At 42.9% G+C, this 18,331-nt stretch overlaps 1 protein-coding gene across 1 annotated transcript in view; it reads right to left on the bottom strand.

Annotated features, from left to right (window-relative positions):
• Positions 1–12,270: 12,270 nt before the first annotated feature.
• CDK5RAP2 (CDK5 regulatory subunit associated protein 2) overlaps positions 12,271–18,331 on the bottom strand; it is a 75,929-nt gene continuing 69,868 nt past the window's right edge. Inside the window, exons 36-38 of the mRNA XM_087943843.1 lie at positions 17,548–17,686; positions 16,215–16,261; positions 12,271–14,865 (exon numbers count right to left, since the gene is read on the bottom strand). Of these exons, the coding sequence (XP_087799969.1) occupies positions 14,809–14,865; positions 16,215–16,261; positions 17,548–17,686 (243 nt within the window). The 3' untranslated portion in view covers positions 12,271–14,808. The remainder of the gene's footprint in view (positions 14,866–16,214; positions 16,262–17,547; positions 17,687–18,331) is intronic.

Genomic DNA, 18,331 nt, shown 5'->3' with positions numbered 1-18,331 from the left:
GACGATAAGGATGAAGGTAGAGAGGAAGGAACTTTTTAAATATACAGGAGCAATACTCTTAATGCAGTCTGTTTTCATTAAATTGAAAAGCAATCCAATATAATGTTTGTCTTAACCCTGCTCGCTTCCAAGGTCTGGCTCCATTCTCTATGAAGAATTTGGCATGTCCAAGCTAAGATGGACACAATGTCGGCTGGTGCCAAAAGTTACCAGCCTTTTTTTTAATTGCAGGATCTGCCCAAGAGCAGATGGTCCATCAGCTGTTCTTCTCTTTAGCTACTTCAGCACAATTGTATTGACCAAACTTAAGGACTCTGGATCTCCAGGAGATTCCTGTCCTCAGCATCCCTGCCGAGATGCTGAGATGGTTGGTTGTCCTCTGCCTCTTTCCACTTGTAGATGCTGTAATCAGTGGTGGGTTTCAAAAAAATTTAGTAGCGGTTCTGTGGGCGTGGCTTGGTGGGCATGGCTGGTTTGGTGGGTGTGGCCTGGCTTGGTGGGCGTGGCAGGGGAAGGTTACTGCAACATCCCCCTTTCCTCCCCACCCCATTAACCTCCTTTCCAGCTCTGTTCTCCTGTGCAGGGCGACCAAAGAAGACCCAGCCGATCAGCTGGGATTCGGGAGGCAAAGAATAGATGGGAGCGGGGCCAGTCAGAGGTGGGATTTGCTGGTTCTCCAAACTACTCAAAATTTCCGCTACCGGTTCTCCAGAACTGCTCAGAACCTGCTGAATACCCATCTCTGGCTGTAATGTCAGCTTTGGAAGCCATATTTTACTTAGAAGCTGCCAGATTTTAATGTCTGGGGATTTAGGATAGGGGATTGCATAAAGTTAGACTCAACAACATTCCTTTCTCAGAGAGTCAAGGACAAGTTAGCCTGCACCTGGAGAGGAGTGTCTGGAGGAATGTCTCCATGTTGGGACGATGGTTGATTGTCCCATGTGGTAGACTGGTGGGTGCAGGGGATGATGGGTTTTGGATTTTCAGTTGGGAAGGAAAAACCCGGAACTCTCAAATTTGGATTTTTCCCAGATGTGCCAGTATGACTTCTTTAATAAATTCTTACTTGGATGAATTTTGTTTCTGAGTGCTGAATGAAATGGGGAGTTCAGTGCTAACTTCATCCCCGAAGCTCGTGTGTGTCAGCAGATGTTGCAAATTCCTCTGTTTCAACTGGGATATCGTTCCGAAGAGGAGAGCCAAGGGAAGCGGAAAGGAAGCAAATGAGAACCACGCAGATGGCCAAGAGTCTGGTTGGCTGCTGAATCGGCCAACGTCTCATGCAGGCCAAACTACGAGATGACAACAAAACTGGATGGTTTGTCCACAGGATTCAGGAAAAAGGCAGTGTGGTGATCGCAAGCACAGCATCTCCCAAAAATCTTTGCTTATTAATGGCTAATTGGAGTCGGTTTGCCAAAGGCGATCACCATCTAGATTCCAATTGCATGCCGTTCCTAAAATACACTCCAAACATGTACAGGTTGGACTAGAAGACCTCTAAGGCCCCTTCCAACTCGGCTGTTCTGTTATTCTGTTACATCTTGGAGCATTTTGATGGGTCCAGAAGGCACTTTGACCACCAGATTCCATTGAACCCCAAATGTAGCTCCTTCCAGATGTGTGGACTTCAACTCCCAGAATTGTCCCCAGTCAGCATGACCCATTACTGACAGTTCTGGGACTTGAAATCCACACGACCAAAGTTGCTCAGGTTGAAAAACGCTATCTATTCCATGCAGGATCTAGAACCAAAGGTGTACCAAGGTTGATAGGTAGGCCTTCATTTCTCTGCTTCAGTGATAATGGTGACATTATCCATTCAGTCAGAATAACAGAGTTGGAAGGGACCTTGGAGGTCTTCTAGTCCAACCCCCTGCTCAAACAAGAGACCCTATACCACTTCTGACAGGTGGCTGTTCAACCTCTTCTTAAAAAACCTCCAGTGATGAAGCAGCCACAACTTTTAGAGGCAAGTCATTCCACTGGTTAATTGTTCTCACTGTTAAGAAATTTCTCCATTGTTCTGGGTTCTCTCCTTGATTAGTTTCCATTCCTTGCTTCTTGCCCTGCCTTCGGATGCTTTGGAGTATAGATTGACCCTTTCTTCATTGTGGTGGCCCCTTATATATTTGTTGTGGTTAGCCGGCAGAAGGTGTGGACAGCTGAGGAGAGCAAGGACTCAGATGAGGGGCCAGGACCATCAGAGAGTGGACTGCTGCCTTCAGAGATTGTGGGGGCTGGCAGAAGCGATGAGGAGGTTCCTGAGGAGCCTGTGCCAAGTGCGTGTGCGCACAGGGCTGCTTGCAGAAAAGAGCAGCTGCAACAGCATGGATGACTCGGGAGTAAAGCTGCAAGGTAGGGGCTGCAAGGCCCCTCCTTCAAGAAGATAAAAGCCAGCTGTGAATTGGATGTTCTTTGCAGGAAGCAAAGACGTTTTGAAACTCAGCCTTGTGGACATTGCAGTATCTTAGTTGGTATTTGAAGACTCTTCTGTTGTACAATATTTCTTATCTGTGATTCTTAGCAGTCTTGCCCAGTTTTGGTGAGGTTTGTGCTTATCAAAGTTAATTAGTTTGCAGCAGCCTTTTAACCGGGGATTCGTAAGACTCATTAAAAGGTTTCTGTTCCCTTCGGTTATTGTTTGTTTTATTGGACAAGGGTTTGGGTCAGAACAATATTGGAAGACAGCCATCATGTCAGAATGCAGAATAACAGAGTTGGAAGGGACCTTGGAGGTCTTCTAGTCCAGCCCCCTGCTCAAGCAGGAGCCCCTATATGATTTCAGACCAAGACTGATGTCCACTCTCTGCTTGAAAGCCTCCAGTGATGGAGCATCCACCACTTCTGGAGACAAGTTGTTCCAATTGTTCTAACTTTCAGAAAATTTCTCCTTCATTCTAGTTTGGTCTCTTTGATTAGTTTCCATCATTTCCTTCTTGTCCTGCTTTCAGGTGCTTTGGGGAAGAAGTTGAGCCCCTCTTCTTTGTCGCAGCCCCTCAAATATTCAAATACTGCTATCATGACACCCCTAGTCCTTCTTTTCACTAAAATAGACGTCCAAGTCTTGGCTATTCTATGGGCCAGATCTCCCCACATCTTCCAATTTTTGAATTCTGCTTCAATAACTCCAGCCAAGTTAGAAAGTCCCACACAACCACATCATCTGCCAAGCTAGCTCTCTGGAGACGGATTTTCCCCGCCACCCCACTTGTTTCTAACAGCCACGATCAACATGGATCTCTGGATCATTCCCATCCGTAGCTTTCAGCCCTACCTCTCTGGAATAATAAAGAACAAATCCATCTTCCACACAAGAGTTGTGTAGATATTTTTAGGTGGCTGTCATTTTCTCCAACCTCTGGGTATTATTTCTCCCGACAGTGCAAAACTCAAGAGTAATCCAATTTATTTTCAGAAATTGCCCTGGATATTTTACTTCCAGCAAGAGTATTTTAGTAGACAAGGTTGACTTTGAACAGCTTTAAATGATATTTCTGCATGAGAGTAAAAAAAAAAAAAAGCACTATTTTTGAGCAAATCCATTTTGTACTATTTCAGTAAGAGTTTTTGAATTTTTTATACCCTTCACAGATGTTTCTGTTTAACACCCTCGTAAAACTCCCAAAGAGTAATTATTGCCTTTGTAATGAATATTTTAATTTTACTTGTAAGGGCGTGGAGGAACGGAGGGTAAAAAAAAAAAAAACCATCTTATCCCAATTCATAAAAATTAAGGCAAATATTATGGTGGCTAAACTCTAATGGAGCCAGATCACTGTTCTAATCCTAAATTTAAATGCATTACCGATCCCTGAAACATTTAATGTCCGATAAGTTAAATTAGGTTCCTTGTAAGCATAATTAATCTCCTTCTTCAATGAAGATATTACAAAGGAGTTAATTTGATTCCCAGAAACATCCCTGAAATTGAATTATAAGATAAAGCAAATATTTGACCTTTTTTTAAAAAAAAAAAAATTAAAAAGCAGATAATTACTACAAGGGGAAATCAATACACTATGGGGAATTGACATAAAACTAATTCTGTTATTTCTGTGCAAACAATGGGCAGCTAGGTGTGGGTTTGAGCAGCAATGCATGCTGGGAATGTTCTTCTCCCCGGGCACTAATAACGCAGGACACAGGATGAAAAGTCCCACTCCAGCATGGAACCTCTTCTGCAGAATTTTTTTTTTTTAATTGAGCCAAATAAACATTGCTAATCCTTTTCCTAAGGAATGCTATCATGCAACCAGATTTCCTTCCCAGAGGGTCCCTTCCAAAGAAACCCAACGTCTCTTCCGAAAGCGTTTATACTGGTTGGGCTTCATGGATCGGTGTATGTGCTGAACTCACTAAGGTAGCCCTTATAAAAGTTTTACCCAAAATAGGCTGACCAAAATCTGGGCCTGCAAATTAGATGATAGATAGATAGATAGATAGATAGATAGATAGATAGATAGATAGATAGATAGATAGATAGATAGATAGATAGATAGATAGACAGATGATAGGTAGGTAGGTAGGTAGGCAGGCAGGCAGGCACATGATGGATGGAGGTGGGATGGATGGATGGATGGATGGACGGACAGACAGATGATGGATGGAGGTGAGTGGATAGATAGATGAATGGATAGATGAATGGATGGCTAGAGATAGACAGACAGACAATGGATGTAGGTGGGTGGATAGATGATAGATAGAAAGATAGAGAGAAAGATAGATAGATAGATAGATAGATAGATAGATAGATAGATAGATAGATAGAGAGATAGATAGAGAGATAGATAGATAGAATATACAATGGATAGAATATACAATGTATTAGATGATACATGATAGTACATGATAGACCTATGGATAGATGGATAGATAAGACAGATGAGAGACAGATGATAAGGATAGATCTTATAGAAAGGCAAATAAATAGACAAACAGACGGATAGCTATCACACCCACCCACATGATGCTTCCTTTTCTGTGCTCCAACTGGCTCAAAGTTAACGTCATCGGGTGTTTTTAATAGCGAATTCCCCTTTTGTAAGCCCCTTTCCCAATCTTTAATATCATAAATAACCTGAAGCATCTCCTCATCAACACGACACCCTCTCCAAACGAGCAACTAATTGCTACGATTGCTCACAGAAATGTGTATTTATAAAAGACGGCCTCCCGGCAAATGCCAGAAGGTGCTCCATCCGACATTAAAATTGCAGCTTACATCTGTGTGACGGGGAAGTTGTGGTTGTTGTTTACCGCTTTCGAGTAGAAAACTCCAGGCAAAGGTTTTCAAGCAACGTTAAATTAAACGGCCGTGGGGACTCGTCTCCGGCGCGAGGTGGAAAATTGCCTCTCTGTCATCCTTTCTGTGGGTTTAATTGGCCTAACTATTGAAAATTTAAAAACATCAACTTGGTTAGATTAGAGCAAAGATACATCCGGTCAAACTTTTTTATTTTGACTGTCAAACCCACCTCAATATTTGCTGATGAAATTATGAATGTTTATCTATCTGTGTTTTCCCCCAAAATAAGACCCTATCTTATATTTTTTTTGCCACTAAAAAAGGCACCAGGTCTTATTTTCGGGGGATATCATCCATTGACTAACCTCACTTATGCGTGTGACCCCTGGTCTCCTTTTTGCTCTCAGAGGCCTTCAGGAACTTCTTCTTCTGTAGCTGGCAAGGCTTTTCTGAAGGCCTCTGCAGCCGATAAGAGAGCTCTGGATCGATCCAGAGTTTTGTTCTCAGCTCCAGAGGCCTCCAGGAAAGACTGGCCAGCCATGCCGGCTGCAAAAGAAATGGGCCGACAAGGCAGGTGTCGGGGTATGTGAGGCCTGGCTACACCTGTCCAAAGGGAAGTAGTAGGGTAGCTCCACCCCCGCATCCCCACCCTAGCTTAATTTTTACCCATCCACTCTGGAGTGGACAGGATCTTGATTAGGGCTTATTTTTGAGGTAGAGCTGATATTGGGCACACAGGTAAAAATCAAGCTAGGACTTACTTTCAGGGTAGGTCATATTTTCAGCGAAACAGGGTAAGTGCAGGTAGGTTCCAGCAGTAACGGGTTGCAACCAGAAGTTAACCTAGATGCTGGACTTCAGAAATAAGCCAAAGCTGTTTACAATGTGACAATAAATATGACATGAGCCACATGAATCCAGAGATGCCAACACATCTGACCGTAACTTATTTGAAATAAGTTCTCATCTATATGTCTATGGAGAATCTCAGTCATCCAGGTCATGGTTGTCCCAAAAGTGCTTTTTCAAAGATGTTTTGTTTCTCATCCAAGAAGTTTCTTCAGTTCTTCAGAAGGCAACTGGACTTTGTTTTTCCTTGAAGACATTTCACTTTTCATCCAAGAAGCTTCTTCAGTTCTTCAGAAGGCAACTGGACTTTGTTTTTCCTTGAAGACATTTCACTTTTCATCCAAGAAGCTTCTTCAGTTCTTCAGAAGGCAACTGGACTTTGTTTTTACTTGAAGACATTTCACTTTTCATCCAAGAAGCTTCTTCAGTTCTTCAGAAGGCAACTGGACTTTGTTTTTACTTGAAGACATTTCACTTTTCATCCAAGAAGCTTCTTCAGTTCTTCAGAAGGCAACTGGACTTTGTTTTTCCTTGAAGACATTTCACTTTTCATCCAAGAAGCTTCTTCAGTTCTTCAGAAGGCAACTGGACTTTGTTTTTCCTTGAAGACATTTCACTTTTCATCCAAGAAGCTTCTTCAGTTCTTCAGAAGGCAACTGGACTTTGTTTTTACTTGAAGACATTTCACTTTTCATCCAAGAAGCTTCTTCAGTTCTTCAGAAGGCAACTGGACTTTGTTTTTCCTTGAAGACGTCTTGCTTCTCATCCAAGAAGCTTCTTCACTTTTTCAGAAGGCAACTGGACTTCGTTTTTCCTTGGAGACATTTCACTTTTCATCCAAGAAGCTTCTTCACTTCTTCAGAAGGCAACTGAACTTTTTGGTTTTTCTTTGAAAACATTTCCCTTCTCATTCAAGAAGCTTCTTCAGTTCTGAAGATCTGAAGTGGTTTCTTGGATGAGAAGCAAAACGTCTTCAAGAGAAAATAAAGGAAAAACACCTATGGGATTCTTTTCTACATATCGAACTGGAATTGATCTTCTCTTTCTTTCTTTCTTTCAGCCTGCCGACCATCTAGAATTCCCACCTGTGCTGGACACAGATTTTGATTATTTCTTCTTTTTTGGAAACCCCAGCTGCTTAGCAGATGGTAAGCATGAGGGGGCAAGAAACCAGCCCCCCCCTCCCCCGAAAAAAATACCAGGAGAAAAAAGGCAGCACATTCCTACACCCCTATTCATTCAATCTGCTGTTTTTCCTCGCGACTAGACTAATAAGCCATTACGCCAGCTACTTGAACGCTTATCTGGTGTAAATGCATCTGTCAGCCACATTCCACATCATCAACAAAAGCTGGCAGATCGCTTTATAATTCAATGATATAAGCTCAAAGCATCTTTGTGGGGGGATATAATTTAAAGATTGCCATTCTACAATTCTGGGGGGAGGGGCAGGGTTGTGTCTGCATTGACAATACCGCCAGTTGGAAATCGAAACTTCTCCATCCTGGAATGACACATCCTCGGCTTGCATCCTAAGGCTTTGTTGGACGCTGGCTTATCTTAAATAGCCGTGTCTTTTGGCTTATCCAGCCTGATTTGTAGATAAATTCTACAAAGCTGGAAGGGCCTCTAAGCAGAAGCCTGGCATCTGCATGAGAACATCCTCACCCATCACCACCTGTCCAGAGCTCTGTGGCTTTCAAAAAGGCTTCTGATTTCAATACCAGGGCCTCCAGCTTAAGAGAGAGAGAGAGAGAGAGAGAGAGAGGGAGGGGAGGGAGGAGGGAGGGAGGGAGGGAGAGAGAGAGAGAGAGAGAGAGAGAGAGAGAGAGAGAGAGAGAGAGAGAGAGAGAGAGAGAGAGAGAAAGAAAATAAACAGGAGCGAAAAAGAGAGTGGTGTTTGCAGGAGACAATTAGTTTGTTTAATTAGTGTGAAGATTTGTTCGTGACTCTCAGAGGCTCCTTGCCAAGTATTTCCTTGTACAGCGTTGAGCTTGGAAGCTATCAGCCTGGCAACTATCCAAGGACTGATAAGGTCTGGTCTTGCACTTAAACCTGGGAAGGATTATCGCCAAGACTTTTCTGGGTGTGAATGCCAGGAATTAACATTAACCAAATTAAAAAATGGTTGTTTTTTTTTTCAGGATAAGGAGTCTGTTCAGCCTGGGTCGGAACATATTTTTTTGTGATGCTTTCATTTCCACCTAATCAGAAATATTTTCCTGACAAACCACCCCCTTCCCCACCTCAGGTTGGTTATTATTTGATTAATCACGAAGCGCCCAGCTTTAATTTCCAGGGGCGTAAAAAAAATAATCATTGGATATTTTAATACCTGATCTCTTCAGGTAGCAATTTGCATTTTTAGGCGGAGATATTTAAAGGGCAACTCTTGGTGGCATTTTTCTCTCACGGCTCCTGTGCTGTTCTGTGCATTGGCTTGGATGAATCTAAGTGCTGCATTTCTAGGTTTTCGCTTTGTTTATTTATTTATTTTTAAATCAACCCAGCCGATGAAAATCCTTACCGTTTTTATTCCTTCTCAAGAGTCTGGTCACAAACCTAGTTTCATTCCCCCGAATCGTTCCCTTTCTGGTTTTCCACGTCAAATGATTCTAGGTTAGTCATTAAAATATTGCTCTTAAGAGATTTTGTTTCCTCCGGGGCTTTTAACTGGGGGTGGGAGTGGGAGGGAGGGCGAGAGCGATTTCCACCTCGCTATTTAAATTAATTAGGTCAAAAATTTTGCAGGGGAAGAAGAAAAAATTCTCCCTGCTAACTTTCCCCCCCCTGTAAAATGCCTTCCCTGATTTCCTCAGCAATTACGGAGCCTTGATTCATTAGCAGTTTTCATTACGAATGGACTTTACTCTTTCAAAACTAGGGTCATGCAGTCACTTATCTGAAATGGTATAATACTATAGGTTCTCCTGCTTGAGCAGGGGGCTGGACTAGAAGACCTCCAAGGTCCCTTCCAGCTTCTATTCTATTCTATTCTATTCTATTCTACTCTATTCTATTTTATTCTATTCTAATTTCTATTCCATTCTATGCCAATTTCTATTCTATTCTAATTTCTATTCTATGCCAATTTCTATTCTATTCTAATTTCTATTCTATGCCAATTTCTATTCTATTCTATGCCAATTTCTATTCTATTTTATTCTATTCTAATTTCTATTCCATTCTATGCCAATTTCCATTCTATTCTGATTTCTATTCTATGCCAATTTCTATTCTATTCTATTTTCTATTCTATTCTATTTTCTATTCTATTCTATTCTATTCTATTCTAATTTCTATTCTATTCTATTTTCTATTCTATTCTATTCTATTCTATTCTATTCTATTCTATTCTATTCTGCATCCAATATATATTCTATTCTATTCTATTCTATTCTATTCTATTCTATTCTATTCTATGCCAATTTCTATTCTATTTTATTCTATTCTAATTTCTATTCCATTCTATGCCAATTTCCATTCTATTCTGATTTCTATTCTATGCCAATTTCTATTCTATTCTATTCTATTCTATTCTATTCTATTCTATTCTATTCTATTCTATTCTAATTTCTATTCGATTCTATTCCAATTTGTATTCTAATTTCTATTCTGTTCCAATCTCTATTCTATTCCAATTTCTATTCTATTCTATTAAGAGCGAACAACAGATAGACTTCGACTTACAACCCCAATTGAGCCTCAAACTTCTGTTGCTACGCGAGACATTTGTTAAGTGAGTCTGGCTCCATTCTACCACCTTTCTTGCCATGGTTATTAAGTGAATCACTGCAGTTGTTGTTAGTAACATGGTTGTTAAGTGAATCTGGCTTCCCCATCAACTTTGCTCATCAGGTTGCAAAAAGGGGATTATGCAGCCATCATAAATATGGATCAGTTGCCCAAGTGCCTTGAATTTTCATCACGCACCGCAAGGATGCTACAAGGGTCGTAAGAGTGAAAAACGGCCATAAGCTTACTTTTTTTCCCCCAGTGCCATTGTAACCTTGGTCACTACATGAACCCAAGGCCCGTGATGGCGACCCTATAGCATGCGTGCCACAGGTGGCATGCAGAGCCTTTTGCGCCGGCACATGAGCTGGAGGCAAACTTACCTCACTGCACATGCGTGCGCCTCACAGCTGATTTCCGGCCAGTTTGAGGCCTTTTTCAGCTTCCCAAATGCTTGAAGAGGGCTTCTGCAGGCTTTGCAGGCTGAAAAATAGCCCCGTTTCGTCACTTCCTGTTTTTCCGAAAATACTGGAAGTGACGAAACGGGGCTATTTTTCAGCCTGCAGAAGCCTCCCTCAAGCCTCTGGGAAGCCGAAAAAGGCCTCAAACTGGCCAAAAATCAGCTGTGTGACGCAGTGCAGGTAAGGGGGTGGGTGGGTGGGTGGGGATTGCGTGTGCATGCCTACAGAGCATGGGGGGGCGCATTGCCTTCTGGGTGCTGGCACGCAAGCACGAGTGTGCAAGTACGTGCACAATTTTTGGCACAGGAGCCTGAAAAGATTAGCCACCACCGCTCCAGGCCATGTTACCACAACTGCAGACTTGTGGAAGGCACCAAAATATATCTCGGCCTCCCCCTGCTTCTCCACCCCCACCCACCCAAAAAATAAGAAACAACAAAAGGACAGATGGTCACAAATTGCAATGAGAAAGCAAGAGAGGGTTTGGCTATATATAGCCCTGCAGATGTTTCAGGTGTTGGGAACGGCATTCAAAAAAGGAGGGATGGGTGCAATTAATTCTGAAAGGTGTAAATTGACAGCAATTTCTGATGAGCTCCAAGTGTCTATAATTTAGGGACGGGAGTAAAATTAAATTTGGAAAGACAAGGTGGGAATTTTGACGCAGGTCTAAAATTAAACAATCAGCTAGGATTGTTCGATATGTATGCAGCTAGTCTTACTTACAACCTTTTGAACTTGCTGGGGATAAAAAAAGGGATTTACAACCGGTCCTCACCTTTATGACCATTGCAGCATTCCCCACTGTCTGATGCTCAACATTTAAGTGCTTGGCAACCGGGATATAGGATCCCAAGGTCATTTGTGACCTTCCCAACCGGCAAGCAAAATTAATAGAAGCTGGATTCGTTTAAAGACTCTGTGGTTCACTTAACAACCGCTGTGATTTGCTAACGAGCGTGTCAAAAAAAAAAAGTCACAAAATTGGGAAGAACTTAACAACCAACAGTGGGTAATTTTGGCCACAACTAAGACTGCAGTTAGTTAGTTTACTTTATTGTCACTGCGCCTCATTCAACGAAATTAAATACCATCTTCAGTGTACATTATATACATTAAAAAAAATTAAACACACACATCCTTTGCATTCTATACAATTGAAAAACCCCGACACCGCACTATACAGTAGAATTCAATATAGTTACTGCTCTGGGATAGAAGCTGTTTTTCAACCTATTTGTCCTTGTTTTTATTATCCTGTACAGTTCAAAAAAATGCCCAGGATGAGATGGATCTTTGAGGATGTTTTGAACTTCCTTAAGGCAGCAGGAGCTATAAAGCTCTTCCAAAGAGGGGAGAGGGCAACCCATGATCTTCTGGGCAATGACGTTAACCCTCTGGAGTGCTGCCCTATCTGCCCCTGTGCAATTGGCAAACCAGACAGAGGTGCAGTAAGTTAAGATACTCTCTATGGTGCAGCGGTAGAAGGTCACCAGCAGTTTTCCATCCAGTTGTTGTTTCCTGCAATGTGAGCACCCCAGGTCAGGTCTTTTATGGTAACACCCAGAAACTTAAAACTGGCCACTTGCTCCACTTGGTCTCCATTGATAAACAAGGACTGGATGTCTGATCTGTTTCTTCTATCTTCCACTGTAAGCTCCTTGGTCTTATTGGTGTTGAGGACCAAGTTGTCTCCACACCACGAAAGCAACCAGTTTAAGTCAAGAGTTGGCTGTGTTAGATTTCAGCCTCTCGGATGCAAAACCGTATCTCAAAAGTTGGGACTCCCCAAAGCTAGAGGAAACATTTTCCCCAACTGTTAGGGTCTTTTAGGTTTGAGGTGGCTTAAAAAGTATTTATGAAAATAAAAGGATAAAGTGTAGATTATGAGAAGAAATTCAAGGTGGACCGTGCTAGTTTCCAGCAAAAAAAAAAAAAAAAACCACAACAACAACAAAAACAATTCCACACAACTTTTTAAAGCAAAGAGATCCATTTATTGAACTGGAAACGTGGACCTTTAACAACTTGTTCCTGAAATCAATTTCCTTGTCTCACACACTTTACTAGATACAACTCAGCCGGAGCATAAATCCATCCCTCTGTACGCACACACGTTTTAAAGTTAGGGGGGGAAAAATATTAGCTGTGTACCGTATAAAAGGAAACGATGAAAAAAGCTGGAATCCAGCCGTCCAGATGTCATAAGCAAAGCCAGAAAGTTGAGAGATTTTTTTTATGAGGAAATAATTTATTCCCTGCAGGAGCCAAACCTTCGCTTCATGGCTAGAAGTTGAAGGTCAACTCTGGATCTATTTATCTTGGAAGTTCTGATTTTTCAAGGGTTTTTTTTTCCTCTCAGTAACTACCCATCTTTCTAGTTGTTCGTAATCTCTGGAGAGAATCCACCTCTTTGATAGATCAGGTAGAACTTTTAATGCTTCGAGAAGCGCCCATGTTCTTATACTTCTATCCTCAATAGATCATCAAAGCCTCAGAGATGGTTGACATGCAAGCTGACAGATGTCACTGAAGGTCCCACCAAGTGAGGCCAGTGTTGAAATGATGGGACTTACGGTCTAACAGCCATAAATAGACTTGATCAAGTCTACTAACGCAATTCAGAAACGGAGAACCAAGAACTATCTCTGTACCACCAAATTTGTCGGTGGACTCTGTTGTCCTTCTCTCCAAAAAACCCACACCACTATTTGCCATTTCCATGAAAAGAAAATCAACCGGCATTAGCTTTCTACATTTCCTTGGCTGTCTGAAAAATCCTAACCAAACCACCCAGTTATCATTTTAATTATTCTGCTTTGTATTTCTGCTGGCACTAATTGCCTGGAGAGGTCTTGAGAAAAATTAAGACATTTTCTTGCCAGGATGGTTTAATCTAACTATGTTCCTTAAGGGCTGCTTCACTTGTTATTTTTTTTCCTAATAGGAAAGAAGTTATCAGTCTGGGGTGGAGAAGATAGGATAGCAGTAAAAGAAATATTGTGGATTTGAAATTATCTTGGGGTGAGACTCTAAGAAACATCCAGGTTGATTAGGACAGAAGCCTATCTAACAAGGTTTTCCATCAGCGTTGGTGCACCCAACCGAGACACCGATAAATAAATACTTCTTTTAAATCCTACCTTAAAAAGAAGTTCAGGACAATCTCTAAAATGGTAGTTATACAAGTCTGATGCCATAGCAAATAAGAAATATATCACAGAAAACCAACACATTCTAAAATAGTCTACAGGAATGGTTTAGATGCAAGAATGCTTGAAAGGAATAGTATAGAACAAAAGATGGCAATTTTTTAAAGTGAAAAATCATACCCTGAATTATGTCACTTTTTTTAAACAGCTTGGTGTGGACCTGAAGACAATGGGAGGTGGTCATGAGAGAGATGGACCTGGAATTTTTGGATCTCCTGCCCCAGGTTTTAGAGGAGTTTGATTCCTGGGGTTTTGAACAAGGCAAAAAGGAGGTCAAACGTAGCTTCCAAATTTCAACCATGTCGTCGGAGAAAATACCGGGAGCTCAGGTCTTTGAGAAAGGACAACATCTAAAGCCCAACTGGAATATACTCTCCCGTTTGGGATGGAGAGGACATTTAAAGGTGGACCTTGTCAACTTTATGGCTACTTTTCCAGTCCAGTGGGCATCCGAGTGGCAGTTGCACATTGTCCAAGTAGGCAAGAAGATGAGTGGCAATTTAGAGGCAGGTGCTCTGCCCAAAAAAGGAGGTAGCGGAAAGTCCCCTGCAGTTTAGGGGTAGAGAAGTCCTACCTACAACCCAGTGAAGCAATACACATCTCCCCTTCCCCCAGATTCAACAGGTAAACTTTGCCAATGTGAGCCGGGAGCAGCCAATTGTTGTGGTTTAAGGAGCTCCAGCTTACTCCTCCATCTGAGCTGCGAAGGAAAGATGCAAGATTCTGCAATTATGGGATGGAATGCGGGGTTGGAGGGGAGGAGAGCAAGTTCTGTGCAAACCATCATCTCCGTTTTCTTTTCATTTCAGGATCCTCTTGGGTGGCTGGGATGATGAGAGATCTGAACCCTGCAAGCGAGTTGTTTTCAGCCAAGACCTTCAAAGCAAAGATTGGCAAGACTTTTATTCTGGGCACAAGTTTCCCACGTTCCCACCTCTCACTTTACCACACTCCAAAAATTCCGCCTGCCTAAATTAACTCGGCCTTCGCTGACCTTCTTGACAGCAGGTCCGTCTTCATGCCACTGACATGTCAAGGGAGCAAAGCCAAGCGCCGAGGTTGGCCCAGCCAGAGAAAGCTGGAGAAGAAGAAGAAAAATCGGTACCAAATTTAACCATCCTCGGCATAAGAGAGAGTGTTGCAGTCTGAATAATATCCAGAAGACATCAGGGTAGAAAACGCCGGAGTAACAGGGTGGAAATTGTAAGGAATATTAAGGCCTTGGAGGGAAAGAAGAACCCGAAAGCACCGGCTCGGCAAAGGAAAATGGTCTTTATTGCAGGCCCCTGGAAACCTTCACTTAAACCCTCTTCTTGATGAGGCTGGAAGGGGTGGATTTGTTGTCTGATGGCTGAACCTGAGGAATAAAACAAAAAGGGTTTGGCATTTGTGGGGTTATTCCAGCGACAGCGAAATAACCTCTTTCTCCCCTGTTGTGGGATTACTGACTGTATGCTAGGCGGCTCCACTGTGTAGAAAAATTTCCACGCATCCAGAAATTTAGCAGGACTGGGAAAAGACTTATCTGCCCATCTCAGACTTGAGAAAATCCATGGAGGTTTTTAAGAAGAGACTGGATGGCCCCTTGTCTGAGCTGGTATAGATTCTCCTGCTTGAGCAGGGGGCTGGACTAGAAGACCTCCAAGGTCCCTTCCAGCTTCTATTCTATTCTATTCTATTCTATTCTATTCTATTCTATTCTATTCTATTCTATTTTATTCTATTCTACTGTTCTATCCTCTTCCTCTTCTCTTCTCTATTCTTCTCTTCTCTTCTATCAATCTTCCTCTTCTCTATTCTTCTATTCTCTTCTACTATTCTATCCTCTATTCTTCAATACTACTCTATCCTCTTCCTCTTCTATTCTCTATTATTCTTTTCTACTACTCTATCTCTTCCTCTTCTTCTATTCTCTATTCTTCTCTTCTATCAATCTTCCTCTTCTCTATTCTTCTATTCTCTTCTACTACTCTATCCTTTATTCTTCAATACTACTCTATCCTCTTCCTCTTCTATTCTCTATTATTCTTTTCTACTACTCTATCTCTTCCTCTTCCTCTTCTATTCTCTATTCTTCTCTACTATTCCATCCTCTTCCTCTTCTACTCTATTCTACTCTACTCTACTCTCTTATTTCTTTGACCGGCCCCAAATAAAGAATGGCTATCCCAATGAGTTTTTGTGCAGAAATGATACCAAATACTCTATAGAAAAATAGTAGCAGAAATAAAGGCAATGCTATGCTAGATTTTTAAGCTTCGGTCTTTCCAGCCTGCTAGTTTTCAAGGTCTAGTCCGAGGATCTCTAATATATTCTGTCTTCCCACCCATCCCATTTTCTCTTCTTGCCTGAATTGATGATTGGACTTATGGGGAGAAAAAAACCTGAAGGCTGGATGGCCACCAAAGTAGGAAGCAGAAGGAGAATGTAGACTTGGAAGACTCAACCAGTTTACAACTGGTCACCGTTATGGACCAATTGGAAACCCAACTAGAATAATCGAAGCCCAGAAATTGGTTGGAGGAGATCTGAAGTCCCTTCTCCAAGATGGGAGTTGCCAATCAGTTCACCAGATCCCAATTATCAGGGTTTTTTTGTTTTTTTTGCAAGATGGATGATTCTCAAGACAACACGACTTACGGAGAAGGAAGAAAGGAAGTCAAAATGAAAAGAGACAAGAGGATGGCGGTGAGTGATTCTACTTACTTCAAGGTTTCCTCTGGCCTTTTTTAAAACATTGTGTGTTAACGCCACTGCAAAGAGAAAGAGAGTTAGTTTGGCTTGGGATATGTCTGGAATGGCATAGGATCTCCTACTTGAGCAGGAAGTTGGGTTAGAAGACCTCCAAGGTCCCTTCCAACTCTGTTATTCATCAATTCTGTCAAAGTACTCCAGACACGTCTCTGTTGTGGTTAGCCGGCAGCTGGTGCGGACGGCTGAGGAGAGCGAGGACTCAGATGAGGGGACAGGACCATTAGGGAGTGGACTGCTGCCTTCAGAGATTGTGGGAGCTGGCAGCAGCGATGAGGAGGTTCCTGAGGAGCCTGTGCCAAGTGCGCGTGCACGCAGGATTGCTCGCAAGAAAGAGCAGCTGCAGCAGCACGGGTGACTCGGGAGTAAGGCTGCAAGGTAATGGCCCCTCCTTCAAGAAGATAAAAGCCAGCTGTGAAGCGAACGTTCTTTGCAGGAAGCAAAGACGTTTTGAAACTTAGCCTCGTGGACATTACAGTTACTTAAGTTGGTATTTGAAGACTCTTGTGTTGTGCAATATTTCTTATCTGTGATTCTTGGCAGTCTTGTACAGTTTTGGCAAAGTTTGTGCTTATCAAAGTTAATTAGTTTGCAGCAGTCTTTTAAATGGGGATTCGTAAGACTCATTAAAAGGTTTCTGTTCCCTTTGGTTCGTGTTTGTCTTATTGGAAAAGGGTTTGGGTCAGAACAGTCTCAGAGTCCCAACTGGACATTATTCTCAAGAGATGTTCACACTAAGCATCCCTTAAAGGTAAAGTTTCCCCTCGCACATGCATGCTAGTCATTTCCAGCTCTAGGGGGCGGTGCTCATCTCTGTTACAAAACCAAAGAGCCAGCACTGTCCGAAGACGTCTCCGTGGCCATGTGGCCGGCAGGACTAAATGCCGAAGGCGCATGGAACGCTGTTCCCTTCCCACCAAAGGTACTTCCTATTTTTCTACTTGCACTTTGCATTTTCTGCTAGGTTGGCAGAAGCTGGGACAAAGAACAGGAGCTCACTCCGTGACGCGGCACTAAGGGATCGAACCGCCAAACCGCCAACCTTTCTAATCGACGAGCTCAGCCTCTTAGCCACTGAGCCACCTCATCCCTTATGGCTAATCAAGTTCCTACTTGCTTCCCCAACTGAGATCTAGCTTGCTACTTGGAGCTGGGGAGAAAAAAAGTAGGGGAATGGCACTGGGTCAGACCAGGGGTTGGTCTATTTCCGCCTTCTGAGGTCACTGTGAAGCTCAGAAGCAGGACAAAGAGCAGAGAAGACGGAAGACCTCCCCCCCCACAAACTCACACTGATCTATGATGACCCTCTCCATGTTTTCCTTGAGTTGGTTGGTGGAATACAAGCGCCTGGCCATACTGTAGAGCTTCTTCTCCTGTTCGGCCACTTTCCGGCGGAGCTTGTAGACCTCAGACTTCAGACTTTCATCCTGCAGAGCAAGGAGGGGAGGGTTAGCTTTCCCTCGCAGGATGGGTGTGGCCTTCCCAAAGCTTGGCTAGACGCAACTATGGCTGGAGATGACAATGCTCCTTCTCAAGAAGATGTCCTTCTTCTTGTTGGCTTGTGAGGTTCCTCAGCTTCCGCCTGGGGCAGGGGTCAGCAACCTTAGATACCCAGACAGCCACAAAGACCCTAACCGGGAGCCACCCCGCCGTTCAATTCAGGAGCCGACCGGAAGTCCGGTTCCCGCACCATAGAGTCTCCTCCTAGTGCGGTGTCCTTTTCCCTCTATCTGCCCTAACCAAAAGCCCTATCAATTGCTCAGGGAGCCATAGCAGAGGGATGAAAGAGCCACATGCGGCTCTAGAGCTGCGGGTTGCTGACTTCCTGGCCTGGGAGCTCAGCTTGGTAGGAACCCACCTGCATTAAGATGCTGCAGGAGCTGTATTCTATCCGTACACCCCTTTGGGTAGCCGAAGGAAAGGGAATCAAAGATTTCAGAGTCTCCGGTTTCGTTCAGTCAACTATTCTCCAGCGTTTGATATCCTGACTCAGTCAAGAAATTCCCTAAGCATGTTAAGAAAGCAACCTGCCACTTCTACTCCCACAAGAGTTGCTGTTCTGATCCAGCTCC

Source organism: Notechis scutatus, chromosome 15 (assembly GCF_049901735.1).
Source record: "Notechis scutatus isolate UNSWTSFEM ecotype Mainland chromosome 15, rNotScu1.2, whole genome shotgun sequence".
Lineage (NCBI taxonomy): Eukaryota > Metazoa > Chordata > Lepidosauria > Squamata > Elapidae > Notechis > Notechis scutatus.
This window is presented reverse-complemented; position numbering and strand designations above follow the sequence as displayed.